Source organism: Ctenopharyngodon idella, chromosome 7 (assembly GCF_019924925.1).
Source record: "Ctenopharyngodon idella isolate HZGC_01 chromosome 7, HZGC01, whole genome shotgun sequence".
NCBI lineage: Eukaryota > Metazoa > Chordata > Actinopteri > Cypriniformes > Xenocyprididae > Ctenopharyngodon > Ctenopharyngodon idella.
The window spans coordinates 18,132,721-18,160,178 of NC_067226.1; the positions used below are offsets into that span (position 1 = coordinate 18,132,721).

Sequence of the window (27,458 nt, forward strand, 5' to 3'; positions counted from 1 at the left end):
CCAACATTCCCTTCTTCCTCTTTCTCTATGCCTCCTTCCTGTGTGCGCTGTGTGCTGAATGTAGGTCTTTACGCGCCTACAGCCATCAGCAGCAATCAGTTCTGCCCCAGTTACTAAGGCATCACATAAGTACACATTCATAACATGCAGCATGTACATGCAGAACATAGATTCATGCACAATCATGAATACACACATACTATATATGCGCACACGCACACACACACACACACACACACACACACACACACACACACACACACACACACACACACACACACACACACACACAGTTATACCATCCATCCAAAACATTGTTATACTAAGTTTGTTTGGCTTTGCTATGTTTTGCAGAATCAGGCTAATTCATTTAGTTAAAGCTTCATATGCAGAAATACAGCAAAAACATTATTTTTTTTTTTTTTTCTTGTGAAAATGCATTAATATGGATTTTGGGAGTGGCATTCTTATACATACAGTTGCACTTATAAATTTGCACACCGCTTACATAATCTGTTATTAAAGTAAATTAAATTAAAATAAAAATGAAAAATTGTATATTAATATTTAAAAATATTCCTCAAGACAAAATAATAATTTCATTTATATAAACTATCCTGTTCAAAAATTTGGTTACACTTTATTTTAAAGTGACATTGTTACAGTGTAATTACACAAATATGTACTGAGTAAAATTAATAAACTACATGTACTTACTATAGGGTTAGGGTTTGGTTTAGGGCTAGATGCTTGTAATTATTCATAACGTATTGTTAATAATACAATAAGTAAATGTAACGTGTAACTGTAACGAAGACCAGCTAGTAAGAGCTGTGCGAGTAAACCTCACTCCCCTGGCCTCAAGAGGCGCACTAGTTACTGACAGTAGAGGCTGTGGTCTTTAGTGTCCATGTTAGCACGCTCACATCTGGAACACTGCTTGGAACAGTGCGAGCAGAACCGGAGGGGTTACGTAACTATACGTCATCTTAAAATAAACTGTACATAAACATATCTTTGGTATTTAATGTTGTGTGTTGTCTCCTTGAGGATCAATGACTGTTTACAGCCTTTTGGGATGCGTATGAGTGTCTCAAGTGTCCTTAAGTTTCAAAACTGTGCCATGTGGGGAAAAACAGCATACTGGAAACCTCACCCCCCACCCCCAAAATTTTGTCAATAACTAATGCACAACAAAAGGTTAAGAACCAAGAGTGAGTCAACTTTTAAATAGGATAGAGATGCACCAATACTAAATTTCTCTGCCGATACCCGATTATTCAGAATGATATCTGCCATATAGTTCCGATATTCAATTTTCTTAAAGAAAAAAAACAAAAAACTCTCCCATCTAATACTGTAAACTAAAACTGTAAACTAAAAATGATTATATTCAACTGTTAGCCTATTTATTTTCAGGTATAATAATTACACTCAAAAATTGAAATGTTTGTAAATATCTCACTTGTACATAAATACTTTTATGGCAAATTTATTCAAACATATATATATATATATATATACACATACATAATTAACAGTAAATAAGCTCAATTAATGTTTTTCATATCTATTTTATATTTTTATAGCTTTTTTTAAAAGCTTTTTTTTTTTTTTAGTTGGTTCTTATGTTTAATTGGATCTGAAAATGGGTTATGTTGGTATCTTCTGCAGGATTAGTGTGTCTCAGCTGAAACACTGTTTGAGCAATTACAGTGGGTATGGAAAGTATTCAGACCCCCTTAAATTTTTCACTCTTTGTTATATTGCAGCCATTTGCTAAAATCATTTAAGTTCATTTTTTTTCCTCATTAATGTACACACAGCACCCCATATTGACAGAAAAACACAGAATTGTTGACATTTTTGCAGATTTATTAAAAAAGAAAAACTGAAATATCACATGGTCCTAAGTATTCAGACCCTTTGCTGTGACACTCATATATTTAACTCAGGTGCTGTCCATTTCTTCTGATCATCCTTGAGATGGTTCTACACCTTCATTTGAGTCCAGCTGTGTTTGATTATACTGATTGGACTTGATTAGGAAAGCCACACACCTGTCTATATAAGACCTTACAGCTCACAGTGCATGTCAGAGCAAATGAGAATCATGAAGTCAAAGGAACTGCCTGAAGAGCTCAGAGACAGAATTGTGGCAAGGCACAGATCTGGCCAAGGTTACAAAAACATTTCTGCTGCACTTAAGGTTCCTAAGAGCACATTGGCCTCCATAATCCTTAAATGGAAGACGTTTGGGACGACCAGAACCCTTCCTAGAGCTGGCCGTCCGGCCAAACTGAGCTATCGGGGGAGAAGAGCCTTGGTGAGAGAGGTAAAGAAGAACCCAAAGATCACTGTGGCTGAGCTCCAGAGATGCAGTCGGGAGATGGGAGAAAGTTGTAAAAAGTCACCCATCACTGCAGCCCTCCACCAGTTGGGGCTTTATGGCAGAGTGGCCCAACAGAAGCCTCTCCTCAGTGCAAGACACATGAAAGCCCGCATGGAGTTTACTAAAGATGGTGAGAAATAAGATTCTCTGGTCTCTGGTATGTGTGGAGAAAACCAGGCACTGCTCATCACCTGTCCAATACAGTCCCAGCAGTGAAGCATGGTGGTGGCAGCATCATGCTGTGGGGGTGTTTTTCAGCTGCAGGGACAGGACGACTGGTTGCAATCAAGGGAAAGATGAATGCGGCCAAGTACAGGGATATCCTGGACGAAAACCTTCTCCAGAGTGCTCAGGACCTCAGACTGGGCCGAAGGTTTACCTTCCAACAAGACAATGACCCTAAGCACACAGCTAAAATAACGAAGGAGTGGCTTCACAACAACTCCGTGACTGTTCTTGAATGGCCCAGCCAGATCCCTGACTTAAACCCAATTGAGCATCTCTGGAGAGACCTAAAAACGGCTGTCCACCAACGTTTACCATCCAACCTGACAGAACTGGAGAGGATCTGCAAGGAGGAATGGCAGAGGTGTGAAAAATCCAGGTGTGAAAAACTTGTTGCATCTTTCCCAAAAAGACTCATGGCTGTATTAGATCAAAAGGGTGCTTCTACTAAATACTGAGCAAAGGGTCTGAACACTTAGGACCATGTGATATTTCAGTTTTTCTTTTGTAATAAATCTGCAAAAATGTCAACAATTCTGTGTTTTTCTGTCAATATGGGGTGCTGTGTGTACATTAATGAGGAAAAAAAATTTACTTAAATGATTTTAGCAAATGGCTGCAATATAACAAAGAGTGAAATATTTAAGGGGGTCTGAATACTTTCCGTACCCACTGTACATGAGACATGATACATTTAGGTAAGTTGTACTGTATCTTTCAACATACCTTTTAATGATAATGCATGTTTTTTTAGCAATAGCTTGTATGTGGAAGAAAAGACTCGCGCTAGTGCCGCTTGAACTGAGGTGCTACAACGATCTGTCACGTCACATTAAAGAGCATCAAACCATCATTTATTGTTTGAATTTTGTGATAAAATGGACAGAATTTGAAAGCTGAGACGTTGTTTCTTATTATTTAGAAGTATCAAAGCTCTTTTTGATTATTGTATGGGAGGATCACTACAAATAATGTTTGGTGTAGGGAAAAACCGCGGACCTGGCAACCCGGGCTTGAACTATGGGTGATGAGATAGTGCCTACTTTAACATAGCTATTTTTTAAAAAGCTGTTAATACATTATGGTCGCAAATTTAACTTCGACAGTCCTAAATTCAACACGAGATATTTTCTTTACATACAGAATGAATTGCAGTCTGACACATTTTCCCACCTCCTTTTTGTTTGACAGGATAAATTGGCCCTGATCATCCGATAGGGATAATAATTGCTTTTATATAACCTACCGATTATTGGCCGAAACATTGGTGCATCTCTATAATAGGATCATTTGTATCTTGGAAAAAATATGTTGCTATATCTATGACAAATAGTTATAAAGAGTTAGGCTTTTTCTCTTTCCATGCCCTGTGTTTGCAGTACAAGAGCTTTCCACACTTTGATGACATGACCTTATCATTACCCCCTCTGAGGGTCATCCAAGATGGAGAGAGTGAACCTCAGAGGTGAGGGATCAATGTAAGGATGGAAAGGGGGAGTCTACTTTGCCCACTTGCTCAGCCTGGTTCTTAACTGCCTCCCATGGGAGAAATTAAAGGAAATGGCAGGGTCTCTCTCTCTCTCTCTCTCTCTCTCTCTCTCTCTCTCTCTCACACACACACACACACACACACACACACACACACACACACACACACACACACTTATTAAACAAGAAATCATGTGAAGAACACATCTATCACATCATATGTGTGTGCATCAATAACCAGCATCCCCCTCTGTTAAATAAATCATGGACAGGGATCCCCTCAGTGTGCATATAACACAATGCTCGAACATCTCATTTGCATGACATCCATATGTGCTTCTAATGAGGAAATAATTAACTAATCTTCATTCTTCATTGTGTAAAATGATAGAATTTTTAAGCATTTCGGTATTTTTGTGACTATTTTATTGATAGACATATTTAATGGATGTTGAATGTAAAAAAATAAATAAAAATTTCACAGTTCACATTCACCAACACCCAAATTCACCAACACATCTTACTACTGCCACCACATGTTCTCCCATATCTGCCTCAAATAACCAGTTTTGTTTGAATTCCAGCATCCAATTTCTTTCATTTTTTAATAATCCAGTTGGTTCTTATGTTTAATTGGATCTGAAAATGGGTTATGTTGGTATGGTATCTTCTGCAGGATTAGTGTGTCTCAAAACTGGCTCACTGAGGGGATATGTATTACACTTCAGTGGTTAAGATTGTGTAGAAAGGAATCATGTTTAGAGAATTTTATAGTTATTTTGGTTAAGTGATTATCAGTAAAATGCATGAAGAGGGGGTAATGATTCTGTATAATGCTGAACACATGCACTGAAAAATGTAATGAAAATGATGTATCCTGGTGTCATTTTAATTATTAGACTTCTCAGCAGAAAGTGGAGTGTAGGGATTATAGAGTGTTAATCCTACTTAGAAAAGCTATGACACTGAATGTTTACATTATATAATGTTTCCTTAATCATATTCAAAATGCATCAAAAGCACTAGTTTTGCTAGAGGTCTAGATGCACTCATAGTGCAGTTAACTTTTTACGTTGTGTTGATGGGATGACACTAGAGGGCCCTAGGGAAAACTTCACAAACAGCTGAAACATATTAAGAGGTTTGTTGGTGCAGATGTCGGCAAGCTACTGCGTGCCGGGTAACAAGTGCACTCAGCTACGTCTTAAAGGGTTAGTTCACCCAAAAATTAAAATCCTGTCATTAATTGCCCACCTTCATGTTGTTCCACACCCATAAGACCTTCGTTCATCTTCGGAACACAAATTAAGATATTTTTGATGAAATCCGAGAGGTATCTGACTACTTCATAGACAGCAATTTAACCACCACTTTCAAGGTCCATAAAGGTACTAAAGACATTGTTAAAAAAGTCGACGTGACTGCAGTGGTTCTACCTTAATTTCATGAAGCGACGAGAATACTTTTTGTGCGCAAAAACAAAACAAAAATAATGACTTTATTCAACAATATCTTCTCTTCAGTGTCATTCTCATACGCTGTTTATGTTCAGCGCTTCCAGGTTCTACGTCAGAACGCCGGCTCATTTCATCGAGCCACATACCTCTCGGATTTCATCAAAAATATCTTACTTTTTGTTCCGAAGATGAACGAAGGTCTTACGGATGTGGAACGACATGAGGGTGAGTAATTAATGATATAATTTTCATTTTTGTGTGAACTAACCCTTTAACCTTCCCAGTGCCCCATGTAAGCCATGTATTCCTTTGTACCACGCGGGGACAGAAAGGAAAGTACTTGTAATGGGAATACGTCACTTTAGCTGTTTCTTGACTTTTTCTTTTTTTAGTCATAAAAACCTATTAGCTGAGCAGACCAGGAGTCAGCGCTAGGGAAAGTGTTCTTTTCTTAATCATCACCTGTTGGGAAAGAGCAGGTTCAGTCAACTCTGGGTCTTCCTAGGGTACTTGGCGCTAGCCTGACCGATGGGTGGCATCACCTTCCTGCTTGGGGGTCTATGCTGAGGGCTCGGGCTGTGGTGGAGCTAATCTAGCTGCCACAGGCGGACACCCTCAGCAACGGGCAGATGGAGCACGGGACCTTGGTGGCCTGTAGGTATATGTCACACTGAGGCAAGATGTGTTTTATCGCCTCTTTCTGCTTCTTGACTGCCGAGAACTGCCGATTTGCGACAGTGTCGCCAAAGAGGCCACCCAGCAAGACTGGAACTTTATTGGCGTCCCGCATTTCAGCAAGATTAAGCCAGAGATGTTGCTCCTTGACGACCATAGTGGACATCACCTGGCTGAGAGCCTGCACCATGACCTTGGAAGTCAGTTGCTGAGCGCAGTTCACGATTTCGCCAGCTCTTCATGCACTTCCTGGAAGAAAGGCACTGTGGTGGGCCGGGGCAGGGCGTAGCGATGAGTCACAAATGCAATTCATCCTCATCTTGAGCCCCGATTGAGAAATTAAGTTCGCCATGAGACGAATCACCTAACTCATCCAAAAACTCAACTGGGCGAAACCAGCATGACAAGAAATGGGAGGCCCTTGGGGATTGACCCGGCGGGAATGGTCCCATTGTTGTCCCCATTTCGCCCTCAGTGTTTGCTGCTGCAGCCTTGTGCATAGCAAAAGGACCAGGAAGGGGAGCAACTGAATTGACTCTCTCTCTGTGACCAGAAAAGAGAGTCATGCCATGGTCACGTTCCCACAGTGAGGACATGAGTCATCCACAAATGCTGTCTCAGTGTGGTTACGACCCAAACATGTAAGACAGAAATCATGGCAGTCAAAAGACACTTTCCACCTGTGTTTTGCTCTTTTAGAGGAACGCATGCTCTATTAGATCGCTGAAGCGCCCAGGGAAAGCTCTCTGCACTTATCCGTGATACCGCTACAATGGAGCGATTATGTAGACAACTGCTTGGCTCCAAAGAACAAATCTGAATGAGTGGATGCACGTCATCTCTTTTTATACCTGTATGTCTGGGGGAGTGGCGTATGCAAATTCCACTTGCCAATTCTCATTGGCTTTTTGTCAAAGTCTCAGAGGTGCAACCCCTAGTGTCATCACATCGACACAACGTCGAACTGACTGACAGACAGCGGACCATATTTTGCCACAACTGTGTTCATGTTATTGGTTGTGTTTTTGCTCACATTGTTTTTGGGTGAACAAAGCTGTTGCCTCAGCAGAGAGCTTGATGTTCTGTTGACGGCATGACCTAGATAGATAAGTATGCCAGTGTATGAAGTCACAGAGCCTCTGATCAACAACAGCAATAAAAGTGTAAAACATATGAAGAAAGAAAGAAAGAAAGAAAGAGAAGGAAAGAAAGAAGTGGTGAACAAGACTGGTGGAGAATTTGAAGTTAGTGGAGAATTTGGAGAGCACAACATGAGCACCAGAACAAAAAAGTGAAAAAAGTGGAGACACTATACTTCTTACCCTGTCCCATCCACTCCTTCTCTGTCTCTTTCTCTTGTCCTCTTTCTCACTTTCCCCTGTGCTCCAGCCTTTGAATGCATCTCCTCCTCCTAATGAGCAAAGGCTGAGGGCCAATAGCCCTCTCCATATTCAATGAACTCTAAAATAAGCTGAATTTCAATACGATCCTCAATCTCTCTCTTTCTCTTTCTCACATCCTTCAACCCTAGTCCGTCCTCCTGTGGTGTTAAAAAAGAGAAGCAATTCAACTTTAATTTACTTTTCAGTCTCTCTCTCTCTCTTTGAGAAGCACATCATTTTTATTCTTTAAATTATTTGAAAATATATGAAGAAAATAGATGGTTTCATTATGATCACTAATGAGAAAAACCACCCTACGATAGGTAGTATGTTGTCCTGCAGACAGAGCCTTTTCATTCTATTTTAATCACCAAAGAAGAAGAAAAAGAAGAAAAGTAAGTTTTAGAAACTGATCTTAGGACTTCTATTCTGGCCTACAGGGAAGATCTCACTAAAGACTGGGTTTAAACGAAGGTTTCTGGTACCTATAGCTCTAATTAAAGCACTCATTAGAGACTTCAAATCTCCCATTTCACTGTGAATCCTTGATGAGTAACCTTGGCCACTGAGTGCTTTAAATAGCTGGAAGATGTCATCTACTCAAACTAGTGGGAAATCTGTTTGTGTGATCCTGTGTCTGTGTGCAGAGCACCTGGTTTTAATGATAAGGAGAAATTTGTCCTCTCTTGTCTTTTTGTAACCTTCTCAGCAACTTTCTCATAAAGTCATTCTAGTTTGATCAGCCTTATGTAAATGATATAAAGAAAGCACCTTCTGGTGCTGCCTAGCTGTGAGTAAAGTTACTCCCAGATGAATGTGAAGGGCAAAGCTTTTGTCTGGTTATTTTGTGTGTGTCAGGTCTGAGATCTGTTTTGACTAGGAGAAGAGTTGCAATAATAAGTTTAAATAGTATTGAGGAATAAAACTTTCCTTCATCTTTTGAGATAAAAGAGCTCACTATACTATGGAAACATACAGTAACTCTCTCAGAAAAAACACTATTTATTATTAACCAAGCTACAAAAACATCTCATTCCAAAATACTTTGATTTCTGACATCAAAAACAGTCAAATATGACCACGAACAGATACTATTATTGCTAAACACCAAGATAATTAATGATGAGAGTAAAATGTGGTAAAGTCAGTCAAGCCTGTGCGTAGCACCTGCTGCTCTCTATATCCTTCTAAGAGCTAAACATTAGAAAAATGGTTTATTTTTAACTATCATTTCAGTCTGACCTTAACAGTTTGAGTGGCACATTTCAGTGGTTTGTGCACCTGTCACAATAATGCAGATTTTGCGCAGAGTCTGGACAGCCTGTTATATTCTGAGCTTTAGAGAGACTACTAAAACTAAATTAATGCTCAGAAAAGCTAAATCTAAATAAAATAGAAAAGTAAAAGACATAAATTAATTAATTAAATAACATGACATAACTACACTCTATTTTGCAGCTCTCTGACATACAGTATGGCACAATAATGCTTTGGGTGACTCGGGTTCATGTCCTGGCTTATCCTGTTCCGATTGCTTCCTATCTGCTCTCACTGATCTATCAAATAAAGGCTAAAAGCACTTATGCACCCCCATACCATCAGAGATTCTGGCTTTTGAACTGAACGCTGATAACACGCTGGAAGGTCTCCCTCCTCTTTAGCCCGGAGGACATGGCGTCCGTGATTTCCAACAAGAGTGTCAAATTGGCAATTCAGACATTTGGACTCGTCTGACCATTGAACACTTTTCCACTTTGAAACAGTCCATTTTAAATGAGCCTTGGCCCACAGGACACGACAGCGCTTCTGGACCATATTCACATATGGCTTCCTTTTTGCATGATAGAGCTTTAGTTGGCATCTGCAGATGGCACGGCAGGTTGTGTTTACCAACAGTGGTTTCTGGAAGTATTCCTGGGCCCATTTAGTAATGTCATTGACTCAATCATGGCGATGAGTGATGCAGTGTCGTCTGAGGGCCCGAAGACCACGGGCATCCAATAAAGGTCTTCGGCTTTGTCCCTTACGCACAAAGATTTCTCCAGTTTCCCTGAATCTTTTGATGATGTTATGCACTGTAGATGATGAGATTTGCAATTTGACGTTGAGGAACATTGTTTTTAAAGTATTACACAATCTTTTTACGCACTCTTTCACAGCTCTGCCCATCTTTACTTCTGAGAGACTCTGCCTCTCTAAGACATCCCTTTTATAGCTAATCATGTTACAGACCTGATATCAATTAACTTAATTAGTTGCTAGATGTTCTCCCAGCTGAATCTTTTCAAAATGTCTTGCTTTTTCAGCCATTTGTTGCCCCCGTGCCAACTTTTTTGAGACCTGTGGCAGGCATCAAATTTGAAATGAGCTCATTTAGTGTGTAAAATTTCTCCGTTTAAACATTTGTTATGTTATCTATGTTCTATTGTGAAAAAAATATTGGCTCATGTGATTTGAAAGTCTTTTAGTTTTCATTTTATTGACATTTAAAAAAAATAAATACAAAAAAAACATCCCAATATTTTCAGAATTTCAATTTAGTGGCTAGTTTAATCAAAATCCACTCAAAAGCTATCAAAGACCAATTCCAGAGACAGTATAGAAGTTTAGGGTTCAGTGTCATGCTCAAGTAAACAAATGTATGAGCGCTTTTAAAATCTCATGACCTTTCCGGTTGCTGCTTGGTGTCTCAGTATTTCACCAGGACAGAGAGAGTCAACTGTACTACAGTCAAACCCACAAACCCCTTTGAGGTGAAAGAAAATACCTCTGTTTTCCCCATTTACTCCATATCATTCTTTCCTCTCAGCTCCCCATCAGAAAACGGGGAACTTTTCCATGGAACACAGCACAGGTCTTTAAAAGCAAGAGGAAAACATTTGAAATTGCAACTGCTGCTTCACACACACATGCTTTTTCTCCCTGTGTTGTATTTTCCACAAGTTACCTCATAATCAGAAATTAATAATAAAAATATTGAATAGGTTTTAGATAAATTCAGCTCAATGGTAATTCAGGCAATGGGAATCCACACCATTTGTAGTGGAACAAATGTGGATATTAGTCATGTGTTTTCCAAATAGTGACCCCACATGCTATCTGACAACAATCCACACTGGTTTCAACATGTTCCATGCGGACATGGAAATAATGGATGCATGTCAAAGCACTTTGACTAACCAAATCCGTCTTATTCTCATCATAATGTCACCATGATGGTAGTTTTAGGATCTTAATCACACTAGCTTATTGAATCCACAGTGTTCATGAGTCACAATTTACTCTGATGTGTCATATCCATTAATATCCATTCAACTGACTGCCCTAAAAGCAAAACTTTCTGTTGTGTGGAGATGTGGCATGTTTCATTCTCTACTATTTTTGCTTTATATAAGTGTTTATCAGATGTAAGCTTTCACAGGGTCCTGTGCTTCTCCTGTTTCTGAAGACTCAGCAATGGTGTACAGTTACTTACATGTCTTAACTGCGGTCAGTCTGTCACTTAGACAGCTTTATGATGTTTTGGCTTTAAAAAGTCGCCCACGTTCATCTTCCTGTTGATATTTGTTTTCTGCCTTGGCCATGTAATCAGACAAGAATAGTGGAAATCCACACTGGATCCAGGTCTGCTTAATTTGTGGTCAGTGTTTTGTTCTCTAACTATTCTGTGTGGTCAGAAATCGTGTTGGCGGTTTTTTAATGTAGTTAGTTTACGTACTTCAGTGCTGACGCACGCACAAAACCACACACATATTTTCTCTTGTTGCTCATTAGGAACGTGACAAACCAGAGACAGCCCCATATGAACGGGCGGCTGCTGACACAGGAAGAGGGGTTCAGGTCAAGCAGTTCTGTACTGAAGCCAGATTTAATCTGACACTGAATTAACATTCAGTATTGTTCATCATACAAAAAAGTGGCTTAGAAAGACTTGGAATATAGCACATAAGTCATATGAACCACTTTTGGTGCTCTTATTGTGCTTCGTTGGAGCTTCACAGACACAGTCACTATGAACAGGAAGATACTTCAAAAAAAAGAACTATTCCTCTGACGACAGCCTTTTGGGGTTTATTCCACTAGGCGTAACTAGAGGCAGAGAGATGGGAGCATTAGCCCCTGTAATAATAATGAAAGGCCACAGCTGCACACATAGAGTTACAAATAGCTTTTATATAAGGCACAGCCACAGATAGTCATAAATAACGAGTAGTTTACAGAATATCACCTTCCACATTGCTGATCATGTCTATCAATGCAAAGTGTGCTATCATGCTAACAGTAGGACATTATGATCCCAGAGTGACAACACACACACACACACACACACGCACAGGAACACTAAGCCATTCTCACACAAACATCATGAAGAGCAGCCAAGCCAAGGAGGCAGTGCTGTCTCCATGACAACTGCCTAGAATGTGAAGATCAGCATCAGCATGCTTGTCCACATCTCTGCTGCTCTCTGCCTCTCTCTCGCTTCCTCTTGGACCATCTCTTTCCCTCGATCTGTCAGTCTCTTCATCTCCCACTGGATGAAGATGTTTCTTCTGGATCACTGTGCAGCACAGCAGACATCAGAGAGATGTAGTGTGTGAGTATAAGAGGAGAACAGTTATGCAGTTCATGTGATAGGAAATGTTGTTCATGTGTAGTAAAACAGATTTAGGTATGAACCTGAATTCACATTTTAATAAACATGAATATATATTTATAAATAAATTATATAAATTTAGTAGGTCTGAACTATGAAAAAAAATGAAACACAAATTTAAATATATGAATATAAATCCATTATCTATAATATTAGACCATATATGAGTAATCATTCAGAAGTTTGGAGTTGGTAAGATTTTTTTAATGCTTTTGAAAGGAGTCTCTTATGCTCACCAAAGCTGCATTTATTTTATTTATTATTAGCTGCATTATTATTACCATTTTCAATTTGAATATATTTTAAATGTAATTTAATCCTGTGATGGCAAAGCTGAATTTTCAGCATCATTACTATTAGGGTCACGTGATCCTTCAGAAATCATATGATGATTTGGTGCTCTAGAAACATTTTTTATTATTATCGATGTTGAAAACAACTGTGGTGCTTAATATCCTTGTGAAAACCATGATACATTTTCTTTCATGATTCTATGATGAATAGAAATTTCAAAAGAACAGCATTTATTTTACATGGAAATATTTTGTAACAATGTCAGTCTTTATTGTCACATTTGATCAATGTATGCATCCTTGCTGAATAAAAATATTGTATCACTGCAAACTTTTGAATAGTAGTGTATCTGTATGAGAATTCCAAATGTACAAATAAGCAAATGTTCACATCTTCCAGGAAGTCCTCAGTCAAGGGAAAGAAATGTAAAAAAATTGCACATCTGGCCCACCCCAAACAATTCTATTACTGTTATCAGATTTTCTCTGATCGTTTTTTTATTCATCTGCACCTGTGCCTTTTTAGGCTGTGAATGAGAATCAAGCAGTGAACAATTTAAAACTGCTTGCACCTGTGGCTGCACCTGTGCCTTGAGACATCTCGATCGCCAACTGGCCACTGTGACCCTGGAGGGCAAAGAGGTAAGGGTCATGCCCTCTGGAGTGTAGGATGTAGATCATAGTATTGATATAGAATGAATGCATGAATGAATGAATGAATGAATGAATGAATGAATGAATAATAGACAGACAGGCAGATAGATTTATTAAAATTATTTATTTTTAAAGTCATGTTCTCAGCACAGGACAGTGGAACACCTTAATGGACAAAAGTCTGAGAAATCTAATTCTAATTCTAGATCAACTCTAGATGGGACACAGCATTTTATTCTCATGGTGTTTTAGAATGATATTTTTAAATGCCAAAAGGAACCCTCTATTGCAAGAACATGTTTTTTTTTTTTTTTTTGGTTTAGGTTTGCCATACCTAGGCTATTTAAATGTTGAGCAGCTCATTTTGTTTTCCAAAGCTGTAGGGTTTTGCTCCCTCAGGTCTAGTAAGTTTGTAGGACGGAGTGAAGTGGTGGCAGATTTTGCTGAAGCCCCTCCCCCTTTCCCACGATCATTTAGTAGCCCTCTGTCCTGAAGAGAGGCTTCCTCAAAGAGGCACAGCTGAACTCTAACCCTATTACCCTCGGTTTCCTGCATGGGCTTTAGTTTACAAACACAGGGGGATGGAGGGGGTGTAGAAGACACTTCCACAATTCACACATGTTTCCGTTTCTCACTTAGTCATTCTCACACAATATACACAGCAAAAAGACCACCTCAAAAGTAATAAAGAGGAGGCTAAACAAATAGGACTTTTTATTATCAGATAAAAAATATAATACCTTCCAACTTTGTCCAGTAAATACAGCATGAAATGGAACTTCTGCATGACAATAACATTACAAATGAATATTTCAAAGTAAAAAACACAGAAACAGAAACAGCATTCTTATAAACGAGAATGTAGCAGAACTGTCACTCCTGGAAAAACAAAATGTTGACCTTTAAGCGCAAGACTGTAGTATATGCCTGAAACTTTTACAATGATTCAATGCTGCTTCAAAGCTGTGTTTTAAACAGCACTTCTTGTGTACTACTTAGTACTAAAGTAAGTACACACTCTCCACACAGCACAACAGCAGCATCTGTGGACATCTTTCATTGCTTTGATACAAAATGCATTACATAACCACATCTTTTAATTGTCACTAACTCTTTTCTTACTTAAACTTAACCATCAGCCAACTCAGCATCAATCAACAAGCATTTTTTTCTTAAAAAAAAAAGAAAAAGAAATTCCAAACATTTCCAAATGTATCACATCATACAAATTCATTTGAAATCGCCACCTCGTAAAATAATTACGTTGTCTCAGCCTGAGATCAGGTTGGCAATTCAGACAGAATCCTATATTTGTGCAGTAATTATGTGTTGAGGAATATCCAAGATCTAAAAACAAACAAAAACTAATTCGACCAACCACAGTTAATTCCCTTATACAATGTTACCAGCTATTTAAAAGAGGCAGCTTTGTAATGGCATGTTATTTAATTTTTTTTTTTTTTTTTTTTTTTTTTTTTTTTTTTTTTTTTAATTAACATGGCTGACAGGGATTGAACAGACATGCCAAGACATTGTTCCCCAAGTGTATGAAATACCGTGTGATGTAAATGAGAACTGCCATTTCCTTACCTCTGGCAAATATATACTGATTACATATATACAGGTGCTGGTCATATAATTAGAATATCATCAAAAAGTTCATTTTTTTATTATAAATTATTTTTAAAAATATAACTTTCATATATTCTAGATTCCCTACATGTAAAGTAAAACATTTCAAAAGTTTTTTTTTTAAATTTTGATGATTAGAGCGTACAGCTCATGAAAGTCCAAAATCCAGTATTTCAAAATATTAGAATATTTCCTAAGATCAATCAAAAAATGGATTCGCAAAACAGAAAAGTTCAAGTTCTTTAAAGTATGTTCTTTTGTGCACTCAATACTTGATCGGCAGGACATATTACAGCAAATGACTTGCTCCTAGCACAAATTACTGCATCAGTGAAGTGTGGCATGGAAGTGATCAGCCTGTGGCACTGCTGAGGCACTATTGAGCCTTCAGATCATCTGTATATTGTTGGATCAACTGTTTCTCACCTTTCTCTTGAAAATATCCCATAGATTCAGGTCAGGCATATTGGCTGGCCAATAAAGCACAGTAATATCATGCTCAGCAAACCACTTGGAAGTGGTTTTTGCACTGTGGGCAGGTGCTAAAGTCCTGCTGGAAAAGGAAATCAGCATCTCCATAAAGCTTGTCAGCAGATGGAAGCATAAAGTGCTCCAAAATCTCCTGGAAGATGGCTGCATTGACTTTGCACTTGATAAAACACAATGGACCAACACCAGCAGACGTCACGCCCCCCCCAAATCATTATTGACTTCAGAAACTTCACACTAGACTTCAAGCAGCTTGGATTCTGTGCCTCTCCAGTCTTCCTTCAGACTCTGGGACCATGATTTCAACATGAATTGCAAAATTTACTTTTATCTGAAAAGAGGACTTTCGACCACTGTTCACTGTCCAGTTCTTTTTCTCCTTAGCCCAGGTAAGATGCTTCTGACGTTGTCTCTGGTTCAGAAGTGGCTTGGTAGTCCTTTTCCTGAAGATGTCTGAGTGTGGTGACTCTTGATGCGCTGACTCCGGCTTCATTCTACTCATTGTGAAGCTCTCCCAAGTGTTTGAATGGGCTTTACTTGACAGTATTCTCAAGCTTGCGGTCATCCCTGTTGCTTGTGCACCTTTGCCTACCCAATTTCTTCCTTCCAGTCAACTTTGCATTTAATATGCTTTGATATACACTCTGTAAACAGCCACCCCATTCAGTAATGACCTTCTGTGACTTACTCTCTTTGTGGAGGGTGTCAATGATTGTCTCCTGGACCATTGCCAAGTCAGCAGTCTTCCCCATTAGTGTGGTTTCAAAGAACAAAAGATACCCGGAATTTATACTGTAGGGATGGTCATTTAATGAAACTCAAATGTAAATATTCTAATATTTTGAGATACTGGATTTTGGACTTTCATGAGCTGTACGCTCTAATCAGCAAATTAAAAAAAAAAAAAAACTTTTGAAATGTTTTACTTTACATGTAGGGAATCTAGAATATATGAAAGTTTCATTTTTTAAAATAATTTACAATAAAAAAATTAACTTTTTCACGATATTCTAATTATATGACCAGCACCTGTATACTGTTATGTTATTGCCTCTACAAAACTATGAATATTTTTATTAGTGTTGAGAAAAGTCAACCAATTGTCCAAGGTTGATTTTAGTGTAAAGAAGACAGCCATATTACACAAGGCTAATGTCTCATTGGAAAACATATTACATTGTTTTCCAGTGAGTCTGGTATTATTCAACCCAGACTCATTGGAAAAACATGCCTGTGGTGAGATTTCTGTAAAAAGATTTTGCTTGTTGCAGGTTTCACGGCACTTTCAAAGTGAAATGTCCAGTAAAACTAGAATGCGTAAACAAATGAACACGAATCTGGCAACATTTCATTATGTTGGTTAAGTATACAGCACTAAAAGGTTAATGCTCTATTGCATTTTGAAAATGTTTCAGATGGTCTTAGAGTGTTATTTTTGTAGTGTTGGTGGGATGTGTATAGGGGGAGGAAAAACAGGAGGTTATGTAAATGCAGACGCTCGTCATCCTCCACACACCTGTGATTGCTGGGTGATTCACACGGACTCAGCTGGCAGGTCCTTTCTCAGCTCACACACTTTTCCACCCTCACAGCCGCTTACACTGAATTCCAGTCCCTGGTTGGTTTGGAGCCATTTAGCTGTAAATAACCAAAGTTTGGATGATTAGCACAGCCCCTGCTGGCTGATGGTGCAACTACATTATCTGGCCTAAAAAAAAAAAAAAATGATGGCCATTGAAAATCTTTTTTTCTGGAAGATCATATTGCTTTTACTATATAAGTTTTAACAGCGACCAATTCTTTTTTGAGGCCTACTGTACTTTGTCACTCAGAAAACACTAAGTTTGAATGCTTGTAAATGGAGAAAGATGATTTTTGCTCCCAGATGTTGTAGTTTTGGCATCTACCGGGTAAGGTCCACAAGCCGCAGTTCAAACTCAGGTCACGCGAGCTGCCCACAAGGTTATCGGCACCGGCGATTGGACATTATTCTCAACTTGACCACAATGATTTATTCTCCATCATTCAATATTTTGCCTGTACATAAATGAACCTTTATGTTATGTCATCATAGATTAAACTATAAATCAAAATACTGCATATGAAGAAAAGGCTCAGCTCAGAAGAAAAGCTCTATGCCTCAGTAATGTACAGTGTCTTTGAGCAGACTGAGGCGGATTGCAGGCAACAACCATTTTAGGAGTGTTTGTGATTTGGTCTTGGTGGCTCTGGAGTCCTCTTGACTAATAATTTTTCACAGATTTAGAAGCTAATTTTAGCACTAAAATTCTTTGTGAAATACTCAGCAACACATTTAGGAATACTAAATTTAGGACTGATGTGCCTGTTTCTCCTATATCAGCAAATTAGGAGTTATATGCTTTTAGCCTTAAGATGTTATGTGAATATGGGCCCAGAACATTTATAGGCTCCTCCAGGCAATAATGGATCCTCATTTCATACATCCCACCTTCCATACACCACCATCTGGAACTAAAATACTGTTCCTAGCTTAGCAGTAACAAGGGCTTTGATGACATACTCTAATGGCTGTCACCATAAAAAGCACAGAAAAGCCATTGGGATATCCTCTTAACCCACAGCTCTCTTCCAGAATTTCAATGGACAGCTATAAAGTAATGTTGAATTCAATGTAGAATGAAATGGTACAAGTAAGTGTCAAGCAGTCCAAATTTAGATGTAATTAGCTCTAGCTTGAGAAGTAGGATTATATTAGTACACATTTGTGTAACTATTAATTAGCAATTTACACAAACTTTCACCTCAAGATGGGGAAAAAAAAAAAAAAAAAAAAAAAAAAATTCCAGCCCTGATCCTCATTTGGAGATTAGCAAATGCAGCACTTCCACCTAGTGGACAAGGAGAATTAATTCATGACAACCTCCCTATAGAGGACTTTAAGTGGAGGTATACAAACTTGCTGCTTTGCTAATGCATTAAATTACATTTAACAGGCCTCAAAGAAACAGATACAACAGGAATAATGCTTAAACACCTTTATTGTGCCCAGTCAAAAATTCAAACTTCACCCTTTTAAGCAAACTTGGCAGACAACGAGGTAGAATGACACAGGAGCTTGGGAAATAGCTCTGCATGGAATGCATATGGTCAGAAAGAAGGAAAAAAAAAAAAGACAGTCTTCAAGTTCTGAAAGTAATGTTATCCATTCAGACTTTCAACAGAAGATGATTAAAGTGACAATTGCATTTAGTCTGCTAAGGCTCTTGGTACATTCAAGGGAAGTCTATGGTTTTAAATACAAGCAGCCATATGGGCTCATACCCACAACACCTGCTGATGTACAATAAGTGATTAAAAACCTACCCCTTTACAAAGTGCAAATTAAAAAGTGCAATAAAACTACGTGCAGTCGATGGCCATTCTCATTTCTGGATTTATATTAAGTTGGTTTGAAATCTGATCGAGAGCGGTAAAAGCAATGCCTAGTGGAGGCACGCACTGAAATAAATCTGGATTGGCAATTAGATCTGCAGGGTTATGCGCAAACCTCTTCTTTTACCAAACAGAACACTGATAAAGGCAAAAATACTCCAAAAACATGGAGGAAAAAAAAAAAAAAAAAAAAGCGCAAAAATTAAAAAGCCGCTAGGTAGATTGCTATTCAACCTTTTTCATGCCATACCTTAAAACTGTTTCATGTAAAAAATTTATGAAAACTAAAACTGTGAAAAATGTCATGATGAAAATCTGGCTTTTGTAGTTGCATCTCAAACGTAAAAAACATTTTGAAAAAAAAAAAAAAAAAAAAAGCAGCTAGCGTGGAAAGGGGAAAACCAATTAAAGGCACTGTATGGCTTCCGTCTTTTAAACGAGACTTTTAGAATGATTTTTACCAAAACAAAATAGCAACCTATAAAAAGGGAGAAAAAAAAAAAAAAATCCTTCAACCATGGCCTGAAATCGCAACTTGGTCAAAAACTCTGGGTCTTCCCATCCACGGGCCCCAGCTAACCCATCTCACTGTGTACAGTGCCAAAGTGAACAAGCCAAACTAAAAAGAAAGTGCAACAGTGAACTTTCTACAGTGTTTCCCCATGCCCCAACTCCTGGGAGGGCCTTTTGAATGGGGGCCGACTCTAGAGCAGTGCCCCAAGGGCAGCAGGCGCAATGGACATCCAGGATAAGGCATCGTGCTGCCATGCGTGTTTCAGTTGGCATCCCGCTTCTTCTGGTTTCGCATCAGAGGGCGGTGGTTACTGAGGATGTCCATGGAGTGCTGCCTATGCCAGCAGGAGCGACAGTAGTATTTGAAGCAGGTCTGGGGAAGAAAAAAAAAAAAAAAAAAAAATATTAGACCTTCATTATACTGACACACGCAAATTAAGTTGATGAAAGGGAGAAGGGGAAAACAATTCACCTTGTCCCTGCAAAAGAATGGCCCAGGCTCACGACTGCATGCTTGACAGATGGCATCCTCCAGGTATGGGTCAATCTGAACCTAAAAAGGAAAACCATATCCATGAAGAAAAAAAAAATAAATAAAAAGCCTTGAGGAAAAATATTGAGTGGCATACTAAAGAGATCTACATGAACTGCAAGGCAGATATTGGCAAATGTGACTAAACGAAGTACCAATTGATCTAAAGTGAATGGATGTAAAGTTACAACAGCAAACAGATCTCTGAACGAGTGGTTTCCATGAGCAACGCTACTTTAAGTGGTCAGTTAAGCTACAGACTCAATGCATTTTACATAGTGTAAATCACTGGATTTGCACTTATCTACCAATAACGGAAAACCACAGAAGACCAAGTCAACTATAAAAGGCTTTAAAAAAAAAAAAAAAAGCCACTGCTGCACATTTGCTTGTAAACAGTTTCACCAATGAGAATGGTCACCCAGTATAAAAGCATATACAGTGCAGCATGCCAAAAGGCATTAGGTTAGTACTCCATTACTAACAATGAAAAAGCTTTAAAAATTTCTCTACCTTCTTTGTAAATTTGGGCGTCTTTATCTCAACAAATGCAGCACTCACAGCTTTCAGATAACTGCGTTGGTTGTTAAAGGTTACACGTCCAGATCCTGGAAAAAGAAAGAGGAAAACAATGTCAACATGTCAAACCACAATATCATAGTACTATTAGTTACAATCGGAGAGGGGAAAGAAAAAAATAATTGGCCACAAATTCTCACCAATGGGGTACTTGTGCTTGTCTGTGTCAATGCCTGCATACACAACTCCTCCGAACAGATCATTCATGATGCTTGCCAGGGCCTCAGCATTGAGCATGCCATGCAGAGCTCCTACAAACACAGTGTTCCTAGGGTCCAGCCTCTGAGAGGGGCAACTCACATAGTTACTGTCTGAAATCACCCAAGGGATCACCTGTGCCTGAAGGGCCAAGAAAAGACAAGTCGGCATGTCAAACACCAAGAAAGGGACAATATTTTACCATACAAATGCAGGTTGAGCCATTTAAAAAATAAAAAAAAAAAAAAAACCATTCTGGAAGCAGATCAACAGGCACTTTTCACCCACACAGTAAGCTTTTTTGGTACAATAGTTAAAGGGTTAGCTCACCCAAAAAAGAAAGTCACCTATTACTCCCCCTCATGTCATTCTACACCCCTAAGACCTTCGTTCATCTTCGGAACACAAATTAAGATATTTGATGAAATCCAAGGGCTCAGTGAGGCCTCTATTGCCAGCAATGTCACTGAACATCTCAAGATCCAGAAAGGTACTAAAGACATATCTGAAACCGTTCGTGTGAGTTCAGTGGTTCTACCTTATTATAAAGTGTAGAGAACACTTTGTGCACAAAAAAACAAAAAACAAAAAAACAAATAACGACTTTAACAATAACTAGTGACGGCCGATTTCAAAACACTGCTTCGAAGCTTTACAAATCTTTGGTTTTGAATCAGATGTTTGGATTGCTTATCAAACCACCAAACTGCTGAAATCACGTGACTTTGGTGCTCTGAACAACTGATTCGAAACAAAAGATTTGTAAAGCTTCGAAGCAGTGTTTTGAAATCGGCCATCACTAGATATCTTTAGTACCTTTCTGGATCTTGAGAGGTACAGTGACATTGCTGGCAATAGAGGCCTCACTGAGCCATCGGATCAAAATTATCTTCATTTGTGTTTCAAGGAAGGTCTTATGGGTGTAGAACAACATTTTTGGGTGAACCAACCCTTTAATTTTACAACCCATTTGCACGTTACAAAGTCTGATAAGCTTACATCTTTGCAGCGCATCCTTCTGCTGGACATTTTGAAGTAATACTCGCTGTAGCCCTCAGGATGGAGCAGGTCCTCAGTGCAGTCCTGAAGCAGGGCACGCACAGACTTGTCGGATTCAAACACCAAGTACACATAACCTGAAAAGTGAAATAAGTAATGTTTTGCCATACTGAGACTTGCGTGTTACACTTGCCTTAATCTATTGCCTTACGGCCACCTCCCTAATTGTAGATCGCACAACTACAACAAACCTGGGTATGGACATTTTGCAAAGTGTAAAAATATCCTTAATTCCCAGAACAATTACCACCACATGTGTATGAAAGGTTGTTATAGCCACCAAGATGTTGAGTGCCATGAACCACACCATCCTGCCACAGTGCTGTAATAAAATAAGTTTCCTACCCTTTCAGCATTACCTTTGGGCATATTACCTTTCGGAGGGCAGCGAGGATGCTTGCCATCCTTACCTGGCCACTCAACACTCAGAGGGCCATAGCATTTAAAAGTGTTTATCAAACCAGCTGAGGACAAAGAGAGAAAAGCCATTAGTCTAGGGGAGGGGAATTATCTACAGTACCGCTCAAAGTTTAGGATCAGCATCAGTGGGATCAGTCTAAAATAAATTACCATTTCAAATATCTTTTCCATTTAATTTAACTTCTGTGATGGCAAATTCAGTCATTACTCCAGTTAGCGTCACATGATCCTTCAGGAATCATTCTAATGCCAATTTGGTGCTTAAATATTTATCAATGTTGAAAACCATTGTGCTGCTTAATATTTTTGTGAAAAGACTTATCCTCCTACCTTCAGTAATGTCCCAGGGAACACCTCCCAAAAAGACCTTGCAGGAATAAATGGGATTTTGGTAGTGTCTGGGGGGCAGCTGTCCACTCCATGTGAAGGTAGCTTCATTGATTGCTGTGGAGCACAATTTCACTAATTAAGCAAAGTAATTCACCTGCATAATGCACCGAATAAAAACAAACAGTACAGTGAATTGCTGTGCCAGATTTCAACATCTGTTCAAGGTGAGTGTTGGGGGTGGTTGAGAAGTTTTTGGTGGGAGGGTGAAGGGGTGAGGGATAGCCTATAAGATCATGCACTACAGTAGTATGCAACGGGCCATACAAGCCGCCTGTCTGTGAAGCCAGGCCTCTCTTTCAATGCTGAAAGGGCTTTCGGGGGTCTTCATCAGGTCCCAGTTGGGCCAGATGGAGGCACCAGGCCAGCGGTGGGACAGACCACCGCTTGGAGTAGCACTGGGTGGTGGGGTGAGAGGTGAGCTGCTGTGGTCCAGACGAGAGCCAAGAGCTAGCTTGAGGGGATCCCTTTGCATACTGGACATAAGGAAGGGCACAGACGGAGAGATCCTCAATGAAGACTGCAAAAGGCAAAAGAGAGGTTAGGTTTGCCAAAATACTACAAGGACCATAAAGAGTTACCATTAAAACCAGCCATTTCACACTACACTGTTTGGATCACTAGCAGTGTCAAATTTATTGGTATGGCACTTTTGACAACGCACATTCCAAAGTGGCTCTACAGTCAAGTTGACACCATTTTAACATTCCAAAGTCAAAAACATTTTAATTCAAAACCATGAATGATTCCCCCAAAGTCTGTCTTTTTGCACAGCCTGCAGAATATCATAAACAATGTTGTATTGCTAATTGGGGGGGGGTATTGATTAAACGGTTTACCTTTGACTTAAGTTTAAGGGGTCATTTACCATGTTTAAAAAAAAAAAAGCCAAGATCAAGAACAAGAAATGTTTTAAGGAATAAAGTGTTCACTTTATTCTTAAGTTAGAAAATCAGTTAAGACTTTATTCTTAATGTTTTGTAAATCCAGTCCCTGATGAGGGTTTAACTTTTTTGACTTTAGCAGTCATTTTGGCAACAATGTTGAAAAATACAGTATTTAAAATTTAGTAACACTTTAGTATACAGTACCAACAAGACCAATTTTAGTAAAGATAGGCTTCAAAATTTTGCAATTGTCTGTGTTTGAAATTTAAATTATGGTAAAGATTGCTCATATTGCCCACCTCTAAGAAGTCTAAACGGAGCAGCAAGAAAGCCACTTAAAGTAAATCCCCAGTATGTTAATGCTACTATGGCAGTGAATGGAGAAAAAAAATATATATATATTAATAATATTATTATTATTATTATTATTATTATTATTATTATTATTATTATTATTATTATTATTATTATTATTATTATTATTAATAATAATAATAGAGACTACACCAAACATGATCTTACTTACCAGCAGGTCTGAGAGGTGATCAGAACCAGAGCTGAAGCCACTGGTCTCTGAGTCCACAGGGCTAATGGAGTGAGTGTCCAGGAAAGATTGAGAGTTTAAGCGTGCCATGCTGGGAAATTTTTCTAGGAAGTCTGTGGCACCAATTGAAGGCTCAGAGTAGCTTGGAAGCTTGTTTGAGAGCTGGTTGGGAGTCCTCAAAATCCCTTGCACTGAACAAAATCAGAATTGGTGATAAAGCAAAACAATATTAGATGGCCCAAAAAAAAAAAAAATAAATAAATAAATTCAACAGAATAGATGATCTCCGTGTTTCTTCCCTAAACCCCCCAGAACAAACAAGACATCAAATTAAGGAAAAAAAACAAAAACAAACACACCTCATTTCAGCACACTAATGAGAATTACCAGCGCATGAGGCAGGCCAATAATTTGTGACAAGTGTCAACAAAAGGCTCTACGGGCCTAGCGGGAAAGGTTTTAACCCGCTCTAGACAGGACATGGATACCAATAAGGACCAGAGTCACTTCAGTTCACGCATGTAGTTCTGTTTAACATCTGACACTAGCTTGAACTGGTTTATTTAAAAATAAACAAAAACCTTCTCCATCCAAAAATCGATGCTGCTTGAATAAGTCTGTTGTAAACAGAATGACTTTAAAACAAGTACATCAACCCAATTTTTAAACCACTTCAGAAAGAAGAGTTTAATACTACGGTCTATTAAATTGAAGCAAAAATTAACTCACTTTAAAGGAATAATGCATAAATGATAGAATGGTTTTACTTCAAGGTTTATGTAATGTTGTGGCAATGTTATAAGATTGAGGCAACATATCAGTTACACATTTCACTCACATGAGGCTGTGTTGGTCTGTGCTGAGGGATCAGTGTCATGGCTGCTCCACGGTCTCTCCCAGTCAGACAGGCTGAGGGACTGTAGGCCCAGACCCCAGTTATTGACGTCGGACAGACCCCTGGATGAGTCCTGGCCACCACTCGGAAAAAGCATCCTGCTCCGGACCGCAGACAGGTCTGAGTCGGGGCGATCTGTTAACAGAGTCCAGAAATAAAACACACACAGTTTGGCCACTCTGCATCAGCAGTGGGAATAAAAGGCATGCACATTCGAGAAAGCATTGGCTCCCTAGGCTCTGGTAAATCGCGGATTGCCTCCCTCCGCCTGGCTAAACTGCACAGGAGCAGCTGTCTCTGCAGAGACGACCCACCCTGCATGTGACCCAGGCGCTGCTGCCCTCACAGCCCCTTGCTAATGACATCAGTCCCTGGCCTCCTCTGATGCCACACCACCGTGCATTCCTGACAAATTCTCCTGCAAAGAGACAGCACCCCCTCCCACCTCTGGCTCAGGCTCCCGTTCGAGGTGGCAGAGAGAGAGAGTTTGCTGCTAGCTGCAGGCTAAGAGATAAACTCCAGTGAATCGCAGGACTGTTGCTATTGGCTAAGTAGCTGAAGAATGAGCAATCTGGGCTGCTCATGCAGAACTGGACAGCATCCAACGGCTTGCTCCAACCCTGATTCAGCATCCTCCGTCTCGCCTGCATGACATTACATGACCGTTGCTGTAATGATTCCCTGAGCACATGAAGCTCGAATGAAGGGCCAAAGCCAAAAGTGCAAACAGCACTGCAGCAGATGCATGTGAATGTGGGGAGCGGACAAAAATGACAGACAAAAATGTTACAAATCTGTATTATTATTATTGTGTCTGCACATATAATAAAGAAGGGTTTACTTGCTACTTTTCTACTTCTCACAAAACAGACAGACATTACAATTTACCATTAAAAGGGTCTCGCTTGCTCTTGGCAGTAGGAGTCGTGCACACCCCGCTCAGATCCAAGGAGTTGCCTAGCATGGTGTTCATTCTGCAGAACGTGTCAGCATTGCTGCATGTGGACAGGGCTGGAATGTCAGAATCCAGGCAGTTAAGAAGTCTGGGATTTTCTCTCTGTCAGAACAAAACAGATACAAGCCTCACTCTAATGGTAATATGAGGTACGTCCCAATTTGCATACTTATTCTTAAGCCATTCTGTAGTACAATTGGGAGAGTAGCATGTTTCCCAGATGGATGATGCACTTATTTAACAGGAAAAAGAGCATGGAACATTGTACACTTCAGGCACTCAAATGTTGCAGCTTTACTTGCATAGCAAAAAAGGAAGGGCTATCAGACCCCAACATTGAACAAAAAAAATTTTTTAATTCTTACACACCAAAGGGTTGAAATAAATAGTATAAGTGCACAGCAAAAAGCACATCATTTGGGATGCAGCTATAGGCCTGATTCCTTCCCTGCCCCTTTTCCTCACCTTTTCATATTCAGTTAGGAAAACATTGAAATGTCATAAGATTTGAACTTAGAATTTTAATTTTTTTTTTTTTTTTTCCCCTCCCCAATTTTCACTGGTGTGATGGAGCATATGCCTGTAAATTGTAGTGCAATGGGTGTCACAGCCATTCATGCAGTGAAATTGAACAACAAAGCAGCCAATGATTAGATTGGACAACCCTCATCAATGGTAACTATATTAATGGATTTCTATTTCACTGTAAACAGTCATTACTGATTATACAGGCTATCATAATAGCTAGCATTTTTGCATGCTCAACAAAAACGCACTAATTACTTTTACGAAACCTAAACTTTATAAATGTAATAAACGCTGGCCAAACAAACAAAGACCAACAAAACGTTTAACACACTCACACAATCCCATAGACTTAATAAAAACGTGATGCAAAATTCAAAAACGAATTGGCAGGCTTTCTCTTTCTAAACTACTCACCAGAGAAAACGCCATGGCAGAACTAACAACCAAAATTATCGAATACAACACCCAGTTTACTTCTCGTAAAGTCTACTTAAACCTTCCGAATGAAATTTTGGCCTAATTTACAACACCTGTGTTCGGATCAAACACTCTGGGCTCCAGATCTTCTCTGGCGTTAACCAATCACAGATTGCACGTTGATTTTTATTCATGAGGGGGCGGGCATTTGAAACCGTGTCATTTTTCACAGGCTAATTTACTGTTTCAAAACGTATACGTTAAATGTCTAGATTTAGCTATATTATATGATTTATTACATTACGAGTTTTCTGTCTGAATTTCATTTACTCACACAAGTTAATTCTTGTAATTTAGTAAATAATATATATATATATATATAATATTTAATATATATAATATTATAATATTTAATATTTATGGACGTGGCTTTTACGTTTCTTATAGTATATTGCAGTTTCGGGCCTTTTGAGAGACAGATGAATATATTTAGATCTAAAAATAAATTTGAGGACTTTTATAATGACTTTTGCCATTATATAAATTGCTTTAGATCTACACAGTGCGGGCGTGGCATTAAGTTTTAGTAGCCTATTTGAAATGTGTCACGTCACGTGTGAATTGCTTTTATTGGCAGAAATCAGGACCATGGAGAGCACCATTTATAAATTAAGTCTTTATCGATGACAAATTACACATTTTGGAATCAAGACTCCTATAATACAATGAATACAGAAGTGTTTTACAGGCACATTATTGCTGGGCATGTAGCCTATTTTAAAAACAATT

General features: G+C 38.9%; 1 protein-coding gene across 2 annotated transcripts; it reads right to left on the reverse strand.

The window, feature by feature from the left end:
* Positions 1-18,343: 18,343 nt before the first annotated feature.
* cpeb1b (cytoplasmic polyadenylation element binding protein 1b) lies at positions 18,344-26,882 on the reverse strand. 2 transcript variants are annotated; one of them, XM_051900554.1, is made up of 12 exons: positions 26,667-26,882; positions 25,658-25,826; positions 24,713-24,904; positions 23,857-24,065; positions 22,711-22,963; positions 22,387-22,500; positions 22,011-22,100; positions 21,577-21,713; positions 20,520-20,718; positions 20,314-20,408; positions 19,741-19,821; positions 18,344-19,641 (listed from the first exon to the last, which is right to left on the reverse strand). In XM_051900554.1, the coding sequence occupies exons 1-12, from the start codon at positions 26,679-26,681 to the stop codon at positions 19,531-19,533; spliced, it is 1,665 nt and encodes a 554-aa protein (XP_051756514.1). In that variant the 5' UTR covers positions 26,682-26,882; the 3' UTR covers positions 18,344-19,530. The 2 variants fall into 2 exon arrangements, with proteins under 2 accessions (XP_051756514.1, XP_051756513.1); XM_051900553.1 differs by having other exon boundaries at positions 21,996-22,100; positions 26,667-26,871.
* Between the last annotated feature and the right edge of the window lie 576 nt (positions 26,883-27,458).

Bases quoted from the DNA above. Each gene is read 5' to 3' on its own strand.
- cpeb1b (XM_051900553.1), bottom strand. The intron at 24,905-25,657 runs GTAAATTGTAAT...CTCTGTTAACAG, and splicing joins CAAGCGAGACCCTTTTAATG to ATCGCCCCGACTCAGACCTG. The intron at 19,642-19,740 runs GTGAATTGTTTT...TTTCTTCCCCAG, and splicing joins CATTCTTTTGCAGGGACAAG to ACCTGCTTCAAATACTACTG.